The sequence below is a fragment of the Pongo pygmaeus genome, chromosome 12, assembly GCF_028885625.2.
Source record: "Pongo pygmaeus isolate AG05252 chromosome 12, NHGRI_mPonPyg2-v2.0_pri, whole genome shotgun sequence".
In the NCBI taxonomy this organism is placed as follows: Eukaryota; Metazoa; Chordata; class Mammalia; order Primates; family Hominidae; genus Pongo; species Pongo pygmaeus.
Genome location: NC_072385.2, coordinates 32,878,830 through 32,898,186, shown reverse-complemented (window position 1 = coordinate 32,898,186; position 19,357 = coordinate 32,878,830). Strand labels below are relative to the sequence as shown.

The window sequence follows — 19,357 nt, the reverse complement described above, 5'->3', positions numbered from 1 at the left end:
ACTGCTGGGGGCAGGGGATGCTCAGTACACAAGCTGCACAAGACAGGGTAGTCTAACTGTGCATGTTCATACGTGTGCATACTCTCTCTGTATATATGTACATATAATGTCAACATAATTACATTTTATTCAATTAATAAAAATGTATAAATTTAATTCAAAATACACTATCAAAGAAAAAATAGCAAGCAAACAACATCTTACAAACAGGATACGCTATATAAAAAGTTCAACTGTCAACTAAAACCTTCTGAGAGGCTTTTTCTTTTTTAATTTCAGGTGATACTACCATACCTTTCGTTACTAGATCAACACAAAAGAGACTCCAAACGTCTTGAAAGCAGGAACCATGTCTTATCTCTTTTTTTCCCCTATAGTAAATATCATACATTACCTTCAGAAGAGAAATTCAATACTTTTTTTATTTGAATCTAACCTTTATACCTAGCATATGACACCCAAAACAGAAACTGCTGTGAATTTACCCAACACTTAGCATTTAGAGTGATGACAGACTCAGGAATCCATTTAGGTCTCTAGGTCCTACGAAATACAATGAAATCCTAAGGCAATCTTTTCAAGATCACCAAGTAAGAGCACAAAGTCTTGAGATTTAATTATTACTCTGGGTAGTGCCTCATACTAAAAAAAAAAACAAAAAACAAAAAAACAAAAAAAACACCTCCTTTATGCCTCCAGATATTGTATAAGGTCCTCTAAAGTACTCACTCTAAGGTACCTCTGGTACTCAAATTAGAGCTCTCAAGCCCAAGGGTTCATTTTCACATAGGCTTAAATTTGAATGAGCCCTTCCTTTCCAGAGATACACATAAGACTACAAACAACTAATCCATCTATTTGAGAAGTACTTATTAAGCACCACAGATATACAAAGATGAATTAGAAACAGCTCCTTTCCTCCAAATCTTACAGGTCAGGTAAGTCACATAACTTTAAAAAAAAACGTAGAAGACAATGTGGAAAGTGGTAAATCTCCCAAGACTATCCCACTAAGCAAGTCCTGGTTAGTGGGACCAAATAGTTAAGAACAATAGCTAAGGCAAAACAAAAAAAAGGACAGTTACTGACTTCTCTTCCACATTATATTCTAATAGCTGAAGTGGTAAACTAGATCGAGAGCAAGAATTTAAACTATCAACCATAAAAACCACTACATTCAGAATAGGCCCTCAATTTGGAGGTAACTGGGGGCACTAAGAGGAATCATTAAACAATTAAGAAAGCCCTTAATATCTTAATAGGTAATGTGAAAAGCTGGCCTCTTGCATTAGAACTTCAAAAGAAAGTATCAAAAACTTAAACATACACACCATCAACAAAGTAACATCGGTCTGTACTGTTAACCTTATGCCTATGATTGCAAATAACAAAGCCCAGGGAATTTTAATGAACATGCTTCTTCAGGCTTACCCAACTAAGAACGATAAACATGATACAATCTTTTGAAGCTTTTACAAACTGATGTAATTTATTTTCTTAAATTATCCTTTTTTAAAAAACAAAAGCAGACAGAAAAACTGTGTGATGTCCTAATGTGATCATCAAATCTCTCAAACTACAGAGATTTTATTACTTAAATTTTCCCAAGCATGCCTAAGTAAATATGTACTTTTCCAACAAAGCTTTAATTATCTCAGTTCCTATTCTAGTTTGGTATTTAAAAGCAAAGCTTTCATCTCACAATTCTAAAAGCTTTTCTAAATAAAATTACACTAGTAATAGTGAGCTCTAGTTAAATATACTCCACTGGATTTACTGGCTTCAGTGGAAACTAATATATTTTGATAAACCAGTTAATTCTTTGGACTATGCTATTTCCAAGAACTTCTGCGGTCATGTTACTACACAGATATACCATCAACCCCTGAGTTTTTTTATTTGCAAGTTCTGATGAAGCTACAGTGGAGAACTATTCGTTTCTTCCCCATCTTTAGGTAATAAATCACGTATGAGGAATTAAACTTGCTACAAAATTTAACTGCAAATATAACCAAACACCAGACTGGGATGCCAAGAGAATATTTAAGAACTTATAAGGAGTTCTTAAAAGCAAGCCAGCCACCTTCTGCATACCAACTGAGCTGCTAGCTTGACAGGAAGCAAGGCCTTAGCTGTAGGGGCATTGGCATGCCAGGACACTATGATTACTGTGTATATTAAAGCTGGAACTATTTTTTTAAGAAAGGTAGCATGTGCTAACATGTACTCCTAATGTTAGATACTAATGGCCTGCAAAACAAAGACCTTTTCTGTAGGAAAGGAGGAGTCAGAAAATGGTTGTTATTTCTTTAAAATACATGGCAACTGCTGGAAAGTGCTTCAGAGTAAAGGAGTTCACTGCCTTCCTTCTAAATTTCAGAACCAAGAAACACATAATGCATGCATGGCACAGTTTATTAATTTTTTACTGAGAAACTTTTATGTTTTCCTAGTGTTACAATTTAATTTTAATACTAATCCTATTTCACAGAGTTTTTTTTCTCTTGCTTCCCTTTGTTTTTAATGTCTTCTACTTCCACCGCCCCTCTAAAATTTAACTTTGAGATTTGTAGCAATCACTTTGGGATTTTGTAGGAATGACAGAAATAAAGGTTACTCTGTGTCCTCTCGGTGCAAGAAAGGCCAAAAGAAACTGCTGGTGCTCACACTAACATTTACCCTCAGTTGAGGAAGCAGACTTTCCAAAATCACAAAGTGACAACTCAGAGTCCAGGGGTAAAGGCTTTGAAAGGAAAGATGTAAGAAATTTTTTTAAATGCCAGCTAAAAGACTCTGAGACAGGAAAGACCTGAATATCCTATCAGTACTGTTCAAATTACAAGTAGCAGAAAACTAATCAGGTTTTCTCCAGGACACCATCTTGTTTAATATTTTTATTTTCTTTTACTCTTTTTTTATTTTTTTTATTAAATAGAGATGGGGTCTTGCTATATTCCCAAGCTGATCTCAAACTCCTGGGCTTAAGTGAGCATCCCATCTCGACCTCTCAAAGTGGCTGGGATTACAGATGTAAGCCATCATGCCCAGACTATTTTTATTAAACTTAGACAAAGAACAAAGAAAACATGCTAACCAAATGTGTGAATGTCATGAAAGTAGAGAGGAACAGATAAACGATGCCAAATCATGATTCAATTTAAAAAAAAAAAAAAGAGCACAAAACTATTGAGATAAAATGACACCACAATTAAGTAAGCTTCATTTTTCCTAAAAAGCAAATACTAGATGGAAGAAAAGATTGGCTTGTGAACAAAATTCAAAAAAAAATTTAGCTAGACCCAAAGTCTTTTATGAGCCAAAGGTGTGATGACGCTCTAAATAGGAAAAGTAGTATTAAAACTTTTTGGCTGGGCACAGTGGCTCATGCCTGTAGGCGGATGGATTGCCTGAGCCCAGGAGTTAAGAGACAAGCCTGGCCAACAATGGTGAAACCCCATCTCTACAAAACAAAAAATACAAAAATTAGCCTAGTGTGCTGGTGCATGCCTGTAGACCCAGCTACTAGAGAGGTAGAGCCAGGAGGATCACTTGAGCCCAGGTGGCAGAGGGTGCAGTGAGCTGAGATTGCAGCACTGCACTCCAGCCTGGGTGACACAGCAAAACCCTGTCTCCAAAACAAAACACCTTTTTGAGGGAGGAAGAAAATTATCTTTTTCTGAATCTGGATAATTCACTTAGAGTAAACTGACAAAATATGAGTGTACCCAGAAGAGAAGGACCCAGGGAGCACAGTCACACAAATGAAGAGCAGCGGGGAGGGGCAGGGAAGAAGTGCTGAGACTCTCAGTGCGAACTTGGCTGCATGAGCTCAGCATTCTCCCCTTTTCCTCCTGGAACCATCCAAACAAAACAAGAAGAGAAAACAAAAACCTCATTTTCAGCAAAACTGGGAGACAAACTCCAAAAGAGTTGCAAGGACTTCCAAAGGAGATCCAGTTCACACAGGAGACAAGGAGGAGGCAGAGAAGCAAAGGAGGGCAATACCAGCAGCAGCAGTTATCAGAGAGCACCAAGGGAGCTGGAGGGTGGGAGTGTATATATTTCTTAAAGATGAAGGACCTATGAAGGGCAAAAGCACCCTCCCTCACCTGCAAAAAGGGTGCAGAGACAGGAGTGTGTGGATGGCAGGAGAAATCCCCAACCCCAGTGGGCCTGGTTTTGTGGCATCTGCACTGTGTTTGCCCACAGCCTTTACTTTCTGGATCATGTTTTGCCAGTCTGCTGATAGATAACAGTTATCTCCTTTCAGTTTTAATATCTTATGAGTGAGGCTGACCATCTTTACTTACTTTGTTCATAAAATAATCTCTGTTCCTCAAACAGTTCTGACTAAATCCTTAATGCCAATAAAGGGCTATGAACCAATTATGGCTCAAATAGTCAGCCTTCTGTATCCACAGCTTCCACATCCACATGGATTCAACCAACCTTGGGTCAAAAAATACTTGAAAACACTGCATCTGTGCAGACTTTTTGGTCATTATTCCCTAAATAATACAGTATAACAGGTATTTGCATGGCATTTACATTGTACTTGGTATTAAGTAATCCAGAGATGATATAAAGTACAGTCATGTGTTGCTTAACAACAGGGATATGTTCCTAGAAATGCGTCGTTAGGTGATTTCTTCATTGTACGAACATCATATAGTGTGCACACACAAACCTAGACGGTACAGCCTATTACACACCTAGGCCATATGGTGTAGCCTATTGCTTCTAGGCTACAAACTTGCACAGCATGGTACTATACTGAATATGCTAAGTAACTGCAATACAATGGTAAGTAGTTGTGTATCTAAACACAAAAAAAGCACAGTAAAAACATGCTATAAAAGATTACAAATGCTATCTCACCATGAATAGAGCTTGAGGAGCTACAGGTTGCTCTGGGTGAGTCAGTGAGTGAGTGGTAAGTGAATATGAAGACCTTGAACATTAGCATACACTACTGTAGCCTTCATAAACACTGTGCATTCAGGCCATACTAAATTTATTTTAAAATGTTTTTCTTTCTTCAATATTAAATTAATCTTAATGTAATGTTCTCTTACTTTAACTTTTAAATTTTATTCTTTTGTGAGTTTAATACACAAACACTTCATATAAATCTGTACAAAATATTTTCTTTCTTTAAATTTCTGTCCTATAAACTTTTTCCTAATTAAAATTTTTTAGCTTTAAAAATGTTTTTGTTAAAAAGTAACACACAAACATACACAAGGTCAGGATCCTCAATATCACTATCTTCTCCCTCTACATCTTGTCCCATTGGAGGGTCTTCAAGGGCAAATAACACACATGGAGCTGTCAGCTGTCATCTCCTATGATCACAATGCCTTCTTCTGGAATCCTCCTGAAGGACCTGCCTAAGGCTCTTTTGCAGTTAACTTGGTTTTTAATACGTAGAAGGAGTACACTCTAAAATAATGATTAAAAAGTATAATATAGTAAATACATAAACCCAGTAACATATACCGTATATAATTGTATGTGCTATACTTTTATACAACCAGCAGTGCAATACGTGAGTTTACACCAGCATCACCACAATCATGAGTAACAGGTTGTGCTATAACCCATTACACGTTACAATGGCTATGATGTCACTAGGCAACAGGAATTTTTCAGCTCCATGATAATCTTATGGGACCACCATCATACATGTAGTTGGTTGTTGACCAAAACGTTGTTATGCAACATATGACTATATATGGAAGGGAGTGCACAGGTTATATGCAAATAGTAGGCCACTTTATATCAGGGGCTTGGGCATCTGCAGTTCTGGTATCCATGGGAAGTCCTAGAATCAAACCCCCAAATACGGGATCACTCTATTCCCAAATTACCTTCCTCAGACCTGGAGTGTAAATAAAGCTTAATTACCCAGGCTAGTAACAAGCAGCTAGCTGACCAAAAATCCAAACCAGTGGAATTCTACTCATGTGACTTTTCCCATTCCAATATTTTCTTAATCTTTCCTAATTAAGAAGCTCAAAGAGATGACCCTGAGTTTGAACTTACACTGAAAATCCATAATGGGCTAATTAAAACATGACAAGTACAAAATTCTTGTTTTCATAGACATTCACCAGCATCTACTTAGCTTATAAAACAAAATGACTTTAAAATTTCAGCTCTTCCCCGTGAGCCATCGCTCACCTTCACCTTCTACCATCGCTCACCTTCACCACCTACCACATGCAGAGGCTGGATAATGGATACCCGTCTCACTAGTGACAGCCTGAAAGACATTTCCAGTGCCTGTGTTACAAATGAGTGTTAACTTGATCTGGTCCTTGGCACTTCAAGTTATGAACCACCAAAGTAATCTATGCCACCTGCTTAAGGAAAGTACAGGCTGGGATCAAAAAAAGATAGTGGAAAACACCACTTCAAGAAACAACTAGAAACAGCTAGAGTCTCAAAACTCAAGCATTCTAATATAGTAAGTACAGTCAATATGCAACTTGAACAGACCTCTGAACTCATTCAAGATCTGTTACATTCAAAGAACACTGAAAAGAGTCTTAACGAAAATACTACAAGGAATTTGCAAATTAGCTACAAAAAGCATTATAAAAGCAGCGAAGTTGTCCCTACTACAGGGGAATGTATGTCCTGTTTTCTTCTGAAAGTCCTAGCTGAATATTTGCAGGCTCCTTGGTTCAGCAGGCACTGATTTTTCTAAACAAGCTGCAAATTATAAAGAGTTTTCAGAATCCAGACTACAAATACACAAAGTGTATGAAAGATTCCATGCCAAAATGTGCTGTTAAATTAGTAGGATAATATTTAATAGCATGTGTTGCTACCTAATAGGTTAAATTCCACTGGATAATATCAATACAGGACTTTACTGTTGTTGGGCCATTTTTCTGGGGGAAAAAAGGTAAAACAATAATGTGTGTGAATTAAATAAAAACAGAAATGATAATGAATGAGAAATTTGGACCTGTGAGGTATGCAGCAGGAGCCAGTCAAGAAAAGAAAATCAAAAGACTCTTCTGATCCCCAGGTGAAATAGCCGTGTTTTGGTCAATGATGAACTGCATGTACAATGGTGGTCCCATAAAATTATAATATCATATTTTTACCATACTTTTTCTATGTTTACATATACAAATACTTACCATTGTGTTACAACTGCCTACAGTATTAGGCACAGTAACATGCTGTACAGGTTTGTAGCCTAGGAGCAAGAGGCCACACCACATAGTCTAGGTGCGTAGTAGGCTGTACCATCTAGGTCTGTGTAGGTACACTCTATGATGTTCCCACAATGACGGATCACCTAATGATGCATTTCTCAGAATGTATCCCCGTCATTAAGCGACCCATGACTGTATAGGGAAATAATATATTTCTGTGCATTAAAAACGTGAAAGCTGTAAGGTAACCACATTACCAATGTTAGCAATATTAATGAGTTAAATGAGCAGGTGGTGTAAAATGTACTTCTCCACCAGAGGACATTACAACTTCCAGGTTCAAACTGCTTTCTGCATCCCTTACTCTTGTGTGTGTGGGGGGCGGGGGGGGGGTTTGTTTGTTTGTTTTTTGGCTTAAACCAGTAAAAATTTATTTTCTGACAGTTCTGGATGCTGGAACTCTGATATCAAGGTGTCAGCAAGGCCATGTTCTCTCTGAAAGCTCTAGGGAAGGGTCCTTCTTTGCCTCTTCCTAGCTTAGGTGGTTGCAGGCAATATTGGGCCTTCCTTGACTTGTAGACCATAATTCCCATCTTGCCTCCCTTTGCCATGCGGCACTCTTCCCGTGTTTCCGCCTCTATGTCCAAATCTTATCCTTTTTTTTTTTTTTTTTTTTAAATTTTATTTTACTTTAAGTTCTGGGATACATTGCAGAATGTGGTTTGATACATAGGTAAACATGTGCCATGGTAGTCTGCTGCACCTCTCAACCCGTCACCTAGGTATTAAGCCCTGCACGCATTAGCCATTTGTCCTCATCTGCATCCCCTACTCGAGTATACCTAAGGTTAAGGCATTTAGAAAAAAAAAAAAACTTTCATGTGAAAAAGTCTGAAGTTTCAGAAAAATAAACACATTCGAACTGGGACCCAGAGGCTGAGAGAAGAAAAGCAATCAGGTCAATCCTGAGCAAGCCAACTTAAACCATAATGCAAAAGACTTCACAAAACTGGTCTGATGCCATCTTTGGGACACTTGCTCTGCATCTAACACAGTATGTTGATGAGTAACTGTGGGGCAGATCCTTAAAGTTTTCACAAGGAAGGAAAACATTTCTAAGGCCTCAAGGAATGTGAAGGCCTGCCAGTCCAAAGCGTAAGCTTTCTTTCACAAGTTATGTAAACAGCTGTGCCAGGGGATAAGTATTACCTCAGGAAGCTACAGAGGATATTCCTCCAAGTGGCTAACTAGCAGTGTAAATGCAGAAAGAGAAAAGACCGACCAACTTGGACATTTTCCTTTTGCTACCTCTTCTAGCCGTCGCCTCTGTTCTTTCTGCTGCTCAATCCGCTTCTGTCTCTCTGCCAGCAGTTGCCTTTTATATTCTTCCTGCTCCCGGAGCTGTTGCTCCTGTAGTAACTGTTGTCTCCGAAGAGCCTCGGAACGTTCCTTGTTCTCCTGCTGCAGTCTCAGGAAATCTCGACGAAGAGTAGACTCACCAGGCACGTTCACAATGGAACTGTTGGAGAAAGCAGGGCTTTCAGGGGAGTGCACCGATCACACTGTCCTATAAGTGAGACGGCAGCACCAGCATACTATTCCATTTCTACATTCATTCTCTGAGTTCCTCTGACTCCAGGGAGACAACTAATACATCCACAGAAATGACTATATCTACAATTCAATAGTCCCGTATCTTCTTTTATTTATTTAGTAAATATCTTAAAATGCTGTCCTAGATGTTTGCTTGACAAGACATTTCTATTTAGGATTCTCCTAACAATTCAAACTCAGTAAAAGGAAAGGTTGAAATCACCTTCTTTGATTTCACTAGTCCTTTAACCACTTTTTTTTTTCTTCAGTAAACAGAACCATCAGACCACTCTTCAGTGTTTACACCATTCCTTTGTCCAAGGCCCAACCACCAAGCCCTGTCATAATTCCCTCCCACTTTCTTATTTCCAGGTCAGCAGCTGAGCCCAAGTGGGTCCTACGAATTAGCCACTGCACAGATCAATTAAACACACCCTTCCTAGCTGACCTCCCCACCGAGTTACTTCTCCACTGCCACGGCATCCAGAGCAGCATGGCAAACATTATCTCCTTAAATTGCCTTTTTCATCATACAGTGCTCCTCCTATTCAAAAACAATTACATCGCTCATGAAATCGGTTCAAATTCCTCTGAAATTCTTAGTCTAAAATGGATTAAAATCTCTCCTACATAAGAAGAAAAAGAGATTATGAAGTAGCTTCAATAAATTCTCTTCTTTCTCTTCCAAGTCCCATTCTCTGGCACACAGCTCCCTACAGGTCACTTGAGATGCCCTTCCACCCTCCCTTTGTTCACTTCATCAGCCACATACTGCAGCACGGACAACTGCCAGGCACACCCAACATCACAATCCAAAAATCCTCTATTCTCTGATTCATCAGTTATTATGAGGTTCATGTAACCAATCTGACTCCTTAACCTTCTGCTTTACTGAACCTTGGGGAGCCAGAGATAAACTAAAACACAGACAGTAAAATAAATCAGGACACACACAGTCCTGCTGGTCCATTGGCGGGACAATTCTTTTTGAGTAGCCATGTTCTATATACCACAAGAAATGGTGTTCAATGGCACCTTCACCATCCATGGCTTCTGGAACAATAAATGCTGGGGCACTCTCCCCTGCCCAGGCCCACACATTTTTCAGTGACTGGGGAAGGGGACACAATACAACCCTTGGTAAAGAATCACTGGGTAAGAGGATCCAGGGAAGAAAAATGTTTACAGGAATCTGTCAAGAACAGAGAAGAATGGAAGATAGTAAGATGCTGTCTAAGTAATTTAAGATTCTTTGTACCACACAGGAGTCTTCTGAAATCCTGGCACAACATAAAACTTAATCCCTTCATAAAGCAGGATACTGAACAGTGGCTTCGTGGTTACCTTGGCTCTCCCTCCTGTTCAGGCACTTCCTCCTCTTCTTCCTCACTCCCACTGTACTCATACTCAGTTTCATCTATGAAGAAAAGGACAAGATAAATGGGACAGTTCACAAATCCTGACACATGCCTGTTCAGACAAGCATCTCCAGGAGCATCATGGCAGAAAATAAACAAGTTCCCTGTGAAAACAGCAACTTGTATAGAGGATTTGGGGAGGAGGGGCAAGACACCACATTCTCATAATGACAGCATCTATTCCCTGGTCAGCCTTACTCCCCATAGAAAAGCTGATTCCACGGCATTCGAGCCAACCTTGTATGGGGATGCACTGCTGAGGAGGTGCAGGACCACGAGAGGGGATCCAGAGCCCCTGACACACAAGAAAAGAACCCGAAGGCACTAGCAAATTCACCAAAATCCACTTTGATGGCAAAATTCAAAAAGATATGTAACTGCTGAAACTAAGGCAACCAAGATAATTTATTTGGCGATTTTTTGCAATTACGGATCCATGGAGAGTGCAGCAGAGAGAAAAGCCTGGGAGATGGACACAAAGTGTAACATTAACTAGGTACAGGAAAAATAAGCCAAATGTACCCACAAACAAACCAGGCAAAACCAGGGAAAACTAATTAAACCATACAGCAAAAGAATGAGACTAAAATTTGCTCTACTTAGGCCAGACTTCAAACAAACAAGTTTCAACATCAATAACTCATTTTCACTTCTACAGATTTTAGACAGTTTTCCCAAAAGGCCATTTTACTGGTCCCTTCACTTAATGTCAATATCTAACTTTCAGTGAGCAGTTTCACTCCAGAAATCAATCAAAAAACCAGACAGGTTGAAGAGATTTAAAAGCAGTCTAGACACACACACCTCTATTTTTTTCAAAGATATACAAGATGAAAATCAGGCTGGGTGTGGTGGCTCCCGCCTGTAATCTCAGCACTTTGGGAGGCCGAGGCGGGCAGATCACGAGATCAGGGGTTCAAGACCAGCCTGACCAACATGGTGAAAGCCTGTCTCTATTAAAAATACAAAAATCAGCCGGGTGTGGTGGTGCATGCCTGTAATCCCAGCTACTCAACAGGCTGAGGCAGGAGAATCACTTGAACCTGGGAGGTGGAGGCTGCAAGTGAGCCAAGAACGCACCACTGTACTCCAGCCTGGGTGACAGAGCAAGACTCTGTCTCAAAAAAAAAAAAAAATGATGAAAATCAGTTTCCTGGTTTTTAAGTGCCTGGGCAATTAAAACATGGTTCCGTACAAATTTGTCAGTCTACACATATAACATAAGCTCTTCTGTATGCTAGACCATCAAAGCTATTTTAATAGATTATGCTAGCTTCAAAGGGAAATTCCAGCTTAAATAATCTTCAGAATCCTTAAAATAGGTACTCTGCTATGTTTATAATTTTACACTACAAATTACTAATTATTGACACGAGGCTAATGGTATCTGGAAGGTAAACCCAAAAAGAAAATGAAGAGGTCACTGTGACTTGAAGACTGAAAGGAAGGGAAGGTGCTCTGCTGTTTCCATCTGCAAAATGTGGGTGATGAGGAAAACGTGAGATGATCCAAGGTATCTGGCAAATGTTCCATGAACGTTAGCTATTATTACTAAGTAAAGTCATGGGAAAATGATCCAATATGCAAATAATTTTTTTCCTAAACAGCGCTTCCATGTCAGTTGAGAGTTAAGGAAAAAAAGTCTTGTTTTCAAACTTTAGTTAACTGTGTTACAAGTGCATAGCTTAATGTACAAAGCCTAATTACTTTTATAACTAAGTATATCAGAAGGAAAAAGGTTATTTTAAACATCAATGATGACTTAACTATGAATACCAGTACAGGCAGAAAGGCCTCCAGACTTTGACCAATTCTTTTACTGCCTTGAACCTGCTCTTCTTAGTTTCTTCTCTGACCTTGAAATTTGAACCAAAAAGTAATAGGATACCACTTAACCAAGTGTTGTTCTATAAAGTTATTATAAGGACCCACAAAAGAGAAAGATCAATGTGAGCTAGCAGCCTCAGAGAAGATGGTTTAGTAAAGATGGTGACGATGTTTGAACTGCACCTCGCTGGACAGAAGGAAAACAGAGAGCATTCCAGGAAGGTGGGCAAAGTATGTGCAAAGACATAAAACAAAGATACTGGGAACAGAAAAGAACCTTCACTATTTAGCACAAGAGCATGCTTGTGCTGTGCATGCTACTTAAAGCAAAGTCATCTGACTATGCATGTGGCCCATGCTACCACACCACTTGTAATAGAGTAGAGCAGTAAAAATCCCCTGAGCAGGGGTTCTTGGGCAGGAGAATTATACAGAAACACACTGATGGTGATGCTCACAGCAGATGCTCAATAAACCCCAGTGAAATATACCATGAACACATCCATAAGGAAGTAAAATGGGCAGCAACAATGATGTGACCCTCGGGAACAAGAAAAGCATCCCATCGCAATGCCGATCTATTTGCTGTAAGCTTGGTGACACAACACAAAGCTCCAGCCAACTCCACCTGGAGCCAGACTGGACCCCAGGCCTAAGCACTGAACTGCAAGCAGAGAGAAACCATGCAAGCACTGGCCAAGTGAGCACTCTCACAGCTGGGAAGGGAGCGACCTACTCTAGTTGGCAAGAAACTAAACATAAAAATTTTAAAGGATGAAAACAAAAACAGGCTTAGTACCTTTCTCGCCTCTCTTCTTCCTGGTACGATCTATATGATCCTTAAGCTGGATTCTAACTTGCCTTTCATTTGGCTGATCCCTTATAAAAGGATGTTTCAAAAGCTGCTCTGTAGAGGGCCGCTGCATGTAATTCTTCACCAGGCACCCTTCTATAAAACTAAAAAATTTCTTCGACCTGTAAGAAGTGAAAAAGATCATCAAATTTCCACCACAAAGAGTAAAGATCCAAAGTATCAGTAACTTACAAGCCTCAGCATAAAGAAGAGCTTCAGAATTCACTGTGAACATTCTGCAAATGCATAGGAATAATGTATGAAACATAAATAGGAATTCAGGACTGTTGAGGATCAGGAGCATTAATTTAGCACAGTTTAAGTGGTGCATCGTATCACTAATAACACACCACAAATAGGCAGCTAACAAGGAGGTCAGATTTAAATGAACTGGATTTAAATCTAATATTGCACATTAATCACTTAATTAACAGGAGTGGTGGCAGCAAGGGGGTAAAGGGAGGTCTTTGATAAAATGAAGGTAGACGGGACAGATGTCTGGTACCTAGAAGACAAGGACAGACAATGAGATAAGAAAAGGAGCAGAGTCCACGATGAAATGCTGGGTCTCTTGAACCTGTTAATTTGACATTTCAACCAGAGTTCCAAACTGGTTGATTTGTCAGTTCCCTCTGTTTAACCTACAAAGGTGGAAATGACCGTTGTTGGTTTTTTTGGAGGGATAGGGGGAAGAGATGAATCTTTAACCTACATTTGCCATACTAGCCACTTTTACTTCTTCCTGTTTCTCCATGCCCAGCTCATGAGGACCATGGCCCTAGCCTTGGTCAAGCCACTCTTACCTATCACCTATCCTATTTTTTGAGACTCATCTCAAGAATCACCACTTCTGGTAAATCTTCCTGGCAACACGCTGCCCTATGTGTCCCCAAGTTAGGAGCCTTTCTTCTGGGGTTATCTGCTTTTAACAGACTGCATGCTTTATGTTTCTGTCCCGCTGAAAGGTTGAAATGGTACACGTCAAAAACTGGTTCCTACATCTCAACCTGTAGGCAATGCTCAACACTAGGCATGTACGCCACAATAGGTATGGAATAAATTTTTGTTGAATGAATGAGGTGTTCTTCGGTCTTTAAAAATGTGAGTCAGAAAATTAGTTCACTCTTTCCACTTCACTGCTTTTAAGAATCACTTCTATTGTCTGGTATTTCCATTAAAACTTACTTTTTTTCAATTCAACAAATATTTATGTATCAACTATTTGCATTTGTTTATGTCAGGTTCTATAACACACACACATGGGAAATAAAGTGGAGAGATTTAGGTATACACAACAGCAGACATATATCAAACTTACAGAGGAAAAAAAACCTGTTACAGTGGACTGGACAAGAGGAAAAAGTGGGATACTTGATATTCATAAGGTAGGACAGAGAAGACAACATTCCAGAGTGAAGGAATGATATGAACAAAAGTAGGGAAGTGTTAGAGAATAATGAGTTATTTTCTGAGGCTAGTATGAAAAGTGAAAAAGAATGGAAAAATAGGTTAGGGTCAGCTCAGAGAAAAGCCCTTAAAGTCATTCAAAGTAGCTGTTACTTTATTCTACATTTAATGAGGAACATGGAAGATTCTACACATTATAGTGAAATGCTTTAACACAGAGACAGTTCTAAGACCCAATGTCCACAAAGATCATTTTGAGGAGTTTACTGAAGATACAAATACCTGAGTCACTCCCCAGACCAGAAACTTTGAGGTTGGAGCCATCAGTTAAAAGATTCCAAAAGGATTCCTAAGCATTGTGTCCACAGACTAACATCTGGGAATCAACGATCTACAACGTATTTCCTAAAGTCAAGAATCAAGTTCTGCTGGCAGAAGGACACTGATCATCTTTTGAAAGCTATTTCTCAAAAAAACAGTAGAATTTACATCAGGTGGACGGTGGACAGCAATCACAAAGGAAGAAGGACTTTACGTCCATAATTATCTCATCCTTTTAGAACACTTGGGTAACATTAGAACAGGGATATAAATGGATGAAATGTGCCATCTAACCCAGTTTAAAGAAAGTTTGGTGTAAGAAAAGAACACAGGAAGCATTTATTGCTGTCTACCACTGTATCTTTGTATCACTGTATGTTGGACACATAGTGGTTAATACAGAACTGTAGCTAATGGACAGATTAATCAGAGTGTGAGATACCCTGAAGACAGCATTAACTTAGCAATCCTTCCAGTATAGACTTCTGTCAACAAAATCTGAGAGAGATAAAGAAAAGGGGAAAATGAGTACTACTTAATTAAAGCATGAACTGGGTAGTTACTCCAGCTCCACAGCTGATTCCTTGGTGACATCAGCTATACACTGATGGTTTCCCTAGGCGTGGCCACCCATGGAAGTCCAGAGTTATTATGTCTTAATACAGAAGACTGACTGGGGCTAGAATCCTTACAACTCTGTGGCAATAAAAACCATTCTAAACACGGGTAAATGGAATTAGACAGCCACATGGATACAAATGTGGTTAAAGACTGTATAAAAAATGAGAAAAATCCTGCCAGCAGAAGACAGAGGGGAAAGAACGGTGAAATGTGTTGGGGGCAAGGTCAGTGAGCTACAGGGAGAAGCATGAAGAAAACTGGTATGAAGACGGATGTCAGCGTGCAACAATATAGGGGAAAGAGAACTGCAAATCACCACAAGGTGAGCAAAAGAGAAAAAAAGCATAAACAGGAACAGCTAAAAGGCCAAACTCAGAATGGAAGCTTAACTCTGAGATGTTCTGCATATTTCAGAAGGAGAGTCAAGAACCTAAGAGGAGGCAGTTATCAATTGGAAAACTAGTAAGAACTGTTTCAAAAAAAAAAAAAAAGCCATATAGTAGGTGGGAATCAATAAGCCCAGAAAAACAGAAAGAGGAACACAAAAAGGAGGGAAGGCCATGCATGAAGAGCCAGAGTACAGACCAGAACAAACAAGAAAGGACCCAGAAAGAAATTCAGGAGGGAAAGAGCAGGCAAAATTCTCAGGAGAACCCAAAACACTGCTCTCTCTCCTTCGAGATTTTACAACTAACCCAACAGCATGTTCCCACAATGCTGCAATCCTAACAGCTCTTCTCAGGGAAAGTCATCCTACTCTCTCTGCGGATATCAGTACTCTGTTTGACAAATGTATGAGAATTACAAGGAGAAGGAAAAGTGACAGCCTAAGAATATAAAACCATTCTGTTAATATGCTATTCTGCCATTAAAGCTGGTATGTCTAAATTCAATTAAAAAAATAATAATTACAGTAAAAGCCTCCATTAATTTTAAAATCCTACTACATGTGAGGAAATGCAAGTCAACACAGCTTGCTTTCTTTCTCTTTTTTTTGAGACAGAGTTTCACTCTTGTTGCCCAGGCTGGAGTGCAATAGCGTGATCTCAGCTCACCACAACCTCCGCCTCCCAGGTTCCAGCGATTCTCCTGCCTCAGCCTCCCAAGTAGCTGGGATTACAGGCATGTGCCACCACGCCCGGCTAATTTTGTATTGTTTTTTAGTAGAGACGGGGTTTCTCCATGTTGATCAGGCTGGTCTCGAACTCCTGACCTCAGGTGATCCTCCCGCCTTGGCCTCCCAAAACGCTGGAATTACAGGCGCGAGCCACCACGCCCGGTTGCTTTCTTTCTTTAATGGAAAGATGTTTAGAAGTCTATTACACTTAAAAGAATGCCTAAATATTAAAATGGAACATTTGTCTTTAGACATGTTATAGTGTTTCATGTGGTCATTTGTCACTGTTTTGTAATTCAGAGAGAATTTAACAAGAAAAATCACATTTAAAAAAAATCAATGCATCTTTTAATTGGTGTTTTGGAGAACTGGCTCTTGTGTTCCCCAGAATTAGAAGGGCCAGAATTTTATCTCAGAGGAAAGTATAACTAAAAAGAAACAATTTTTTAAAAAAAGGGAAAAGAACAACAAAAAACCGTATATAGCTTACCATTTTTTTGACTTCAGCCGGGGAGGAGGGTTTCTGGGAATGAGAAACAGTGCTCTCATTGGATGCATGTCACAGAGAGCTGGGGAGAGGAGACGGTCGTGTCAGTACGGCACTTATTTTACTCATTCTTGATTTCTAGGGTTCAGTCATAAATAACATGAAATGCTCTGGCCCATCGTCTGACTGACAGGCTTCATACCAAGCAGTCTAGACATCTAGTTATGAACTCCAGGGCATACCTTGAATTTCCCATTTAAAAATAGCAAAGTGGGAGGACAAGAGCAACAAGAAGAATATACATTTTCAAACAGACATTGGAAAGTTTTCATAAATCTAAGTCTTATAGGAACTAACACTTAAGTTGTTAAACTATCTGTTAGATTACAAGGAAAATGATTGTATTTTCATGGGGTTGTTGTCGAGATTAAATAAGATATGTCTTGCAAAGGCCTTCACACAATGCCTGGAACAGAATGAGCACAGTTAGGCCCTCCAGAAATGCTGTTTGTTGTTATAGCTAAAAATACTAGAAAGAGCAAAAATTGAGCATGAAATGGATTTAATTCTGTGCAATTACTGTTTGTACTCCTATGACTCACCCAATAAAGGTGTGTTAGGCACACATGTAGGCATTACTATGTCACCATATGCAATGTGCATTTTCATGTGTTTCTTTACCTTCAAAAGACCCTTACAAGGCATCTGGGCAATGAGGAGAGGCAGACAATACTATTCCCCTTGTGAACAAAAACTGAGACAAAGGATGAGGTGGTACTTCTCTGTCTTACTTTCTTAGAGGGAAGCACAGGGGAATGTATGGTGTTTGAGGCAGATCTCTATTTCTATACTGAAAACGAATTTTTAGCTGTCAATAATTATTTTCATTCATTCAACAAATATTTATTCAGCAGCAACTATGTGCCATGCCAGACAGTTATACATTCTTTGTGTATACCTGTTTTAATGGAGGCCAGCAGAAAATGCAGTGGTTTTCTCCTTGTTCTCTACAATTCTACCTCATCCGTGATCGAAAATGAATTCTATGAAGATCTCATTAATCCAGTGGAGAAGCAAACACTCACAAAATTTCAGTTAACATGCACAAAAAATTATTCTATCAATAAAGTTTTGTCTCCATTTGTAAAGTCAAAACTTAATACTAAAATTGCATGTGTTAGGACTAGCTTCACTGAATTACTCAATTTAAAATGTAAAAACAAAACTTACCACTTATTATCTGATCTCAGCACTGCTTCAGGTCACACATGTGAGTACAACTTAAGTAAAAGAAAATGTAGCCTATAGGCCTCCTAGAGATATTCAAAAGGAATAGTCATAGTGGTTGCCAAGAATTCCTTCTACATCTAAAACTTGACTATATTAATGTTGCCTACATCTAAACAGTCCACCAGAAATGCCTTTACCCATGGAGCTGAGCTGTTCTTTTTGAAGTCTTGGGAGGGGTTTAAGTCACACGTAACAAGTGAGCTAAAAAGAAAAGAAAGTTACTTACGGGGAGCACCTTCTGCCATCTCAATGGCTGTAATGCCACAAGACCAAAGATCACTCTGCAAAAATAAAACAGTACATTACAGATACTGGAGTAGATACAAAGCCACTAACTTACATGTCTGCGTATTCACACAACTTTGCTATATAAACCAAAAGGAAATTTGCCAGAAAATTAAAAGTACAAGCACATTTGTAGAACGGTGAGGGGAGGGGAGGGGAGGGGGAGGGGAGGGGAGGGGAAAGGAAGGAAGGAGAAAATTGATTTAATTAAAACCACTCACATCTATGAATGAACTAGAGCTGGTCCACTTAAAAGCATCTCTCTGAATTGTCTGTGAACTACTGTTATGTTTCTTCATTTCTTCATAAGCATTTAATACTTTAGACTTCTGGCCCAGATTTATGTTTATTGTTAGTAACTCAAACTTAATTAAGATTTTAAAGTTTAAAGGCCAGAAACCATTTTTTACTAAGTGTTCACCACTGAATTCATAAAACTTAACGTGGTTCACTAATTCAAATCATGCCACTAAGCATCCCCACCCTACCTGCAAACCAAACAAGTGAGCTGGTTTTCTGTACATGGAATCTTTTTTCTGATTCCCCTGAAATACTAAATTTAAAATTTGAATTAAACTTTACTTCCTACTCAAACATAAGTTCCATGAAGGCAGGCATTTTTGCCAGTTTTATTTACTTTTGTGATGGCAGGTACTCACTAAACACTGCCTGACATACTAAAGTCTTATCAGATGATATATTTTTTTTTTTTTTGAGATGGAGTCTCATTCTGTCGCCCAGGCTGGAATACAGTGGCGCGATCTCGGCTCACTGCAATCTCCACCTCCCAGGTTCACGCCATTCTCCTGCCTCAGCCTCCCAAGTAGCTGGGACTACAGGCGCCCGCCACCATGCCCGGCTAATTTTTTGTATTTTTAGTAAAGACGGGGTTTCACCGTGTTAGCCAGGATGGTCTCGATCTCTTGACCTCATGATCCACCCGCCTCGGCCTCCCAAAGTGCTGGG

The 19,357-nt window shown here is 39.3% G+C and overlaps 1 protein-coding gene across 50 annotated transcripts in view; it reads right to left on the bottom strand.

Annotated features, from left to right (window-relative positions):
• The window catches only part of MAP4K4 (mitogen-activated protein kinase kinase kinase kinase 4), a 194,066-nt gene that overhangs the window by 42,008 nt on the left and 132,701 nt on the right, over nucleotides 1-19,357 (bottom strand). For all 50 annotated transcript variants that reach the window (XM_054475971.2, XM_054475973.2, XM_063649286.1 and 47 more), the window contains 5 exons: nucleotides 18,333-18,387; nucleotides 16,820-16,898; nucleotides 12,810-12,985; nucleotides 10,110-10,182; nucleotides 8,481-8,691 (listed from right to left, as the gene is read on the bottom strand). In XM_054475971.2, coding sequence (XP_054331946.1) covers nucleotides 8,481-8,691; nucleotides 10,110-10,182; nucleotides 12,810-12,985; nucleotides 16,820-16,898; nucleotides 18,333-18,387 — 594 coding nt within the window. The remainder of the gene's footprint in view (nucleotides 1-8,480; nucleotides 8,692-10,109; nucleotides 10,183-12,809; nucleotides 12,986-16,819; nucleotides 16,899-18,332; nucleotides 18,388-19,357) is intronic.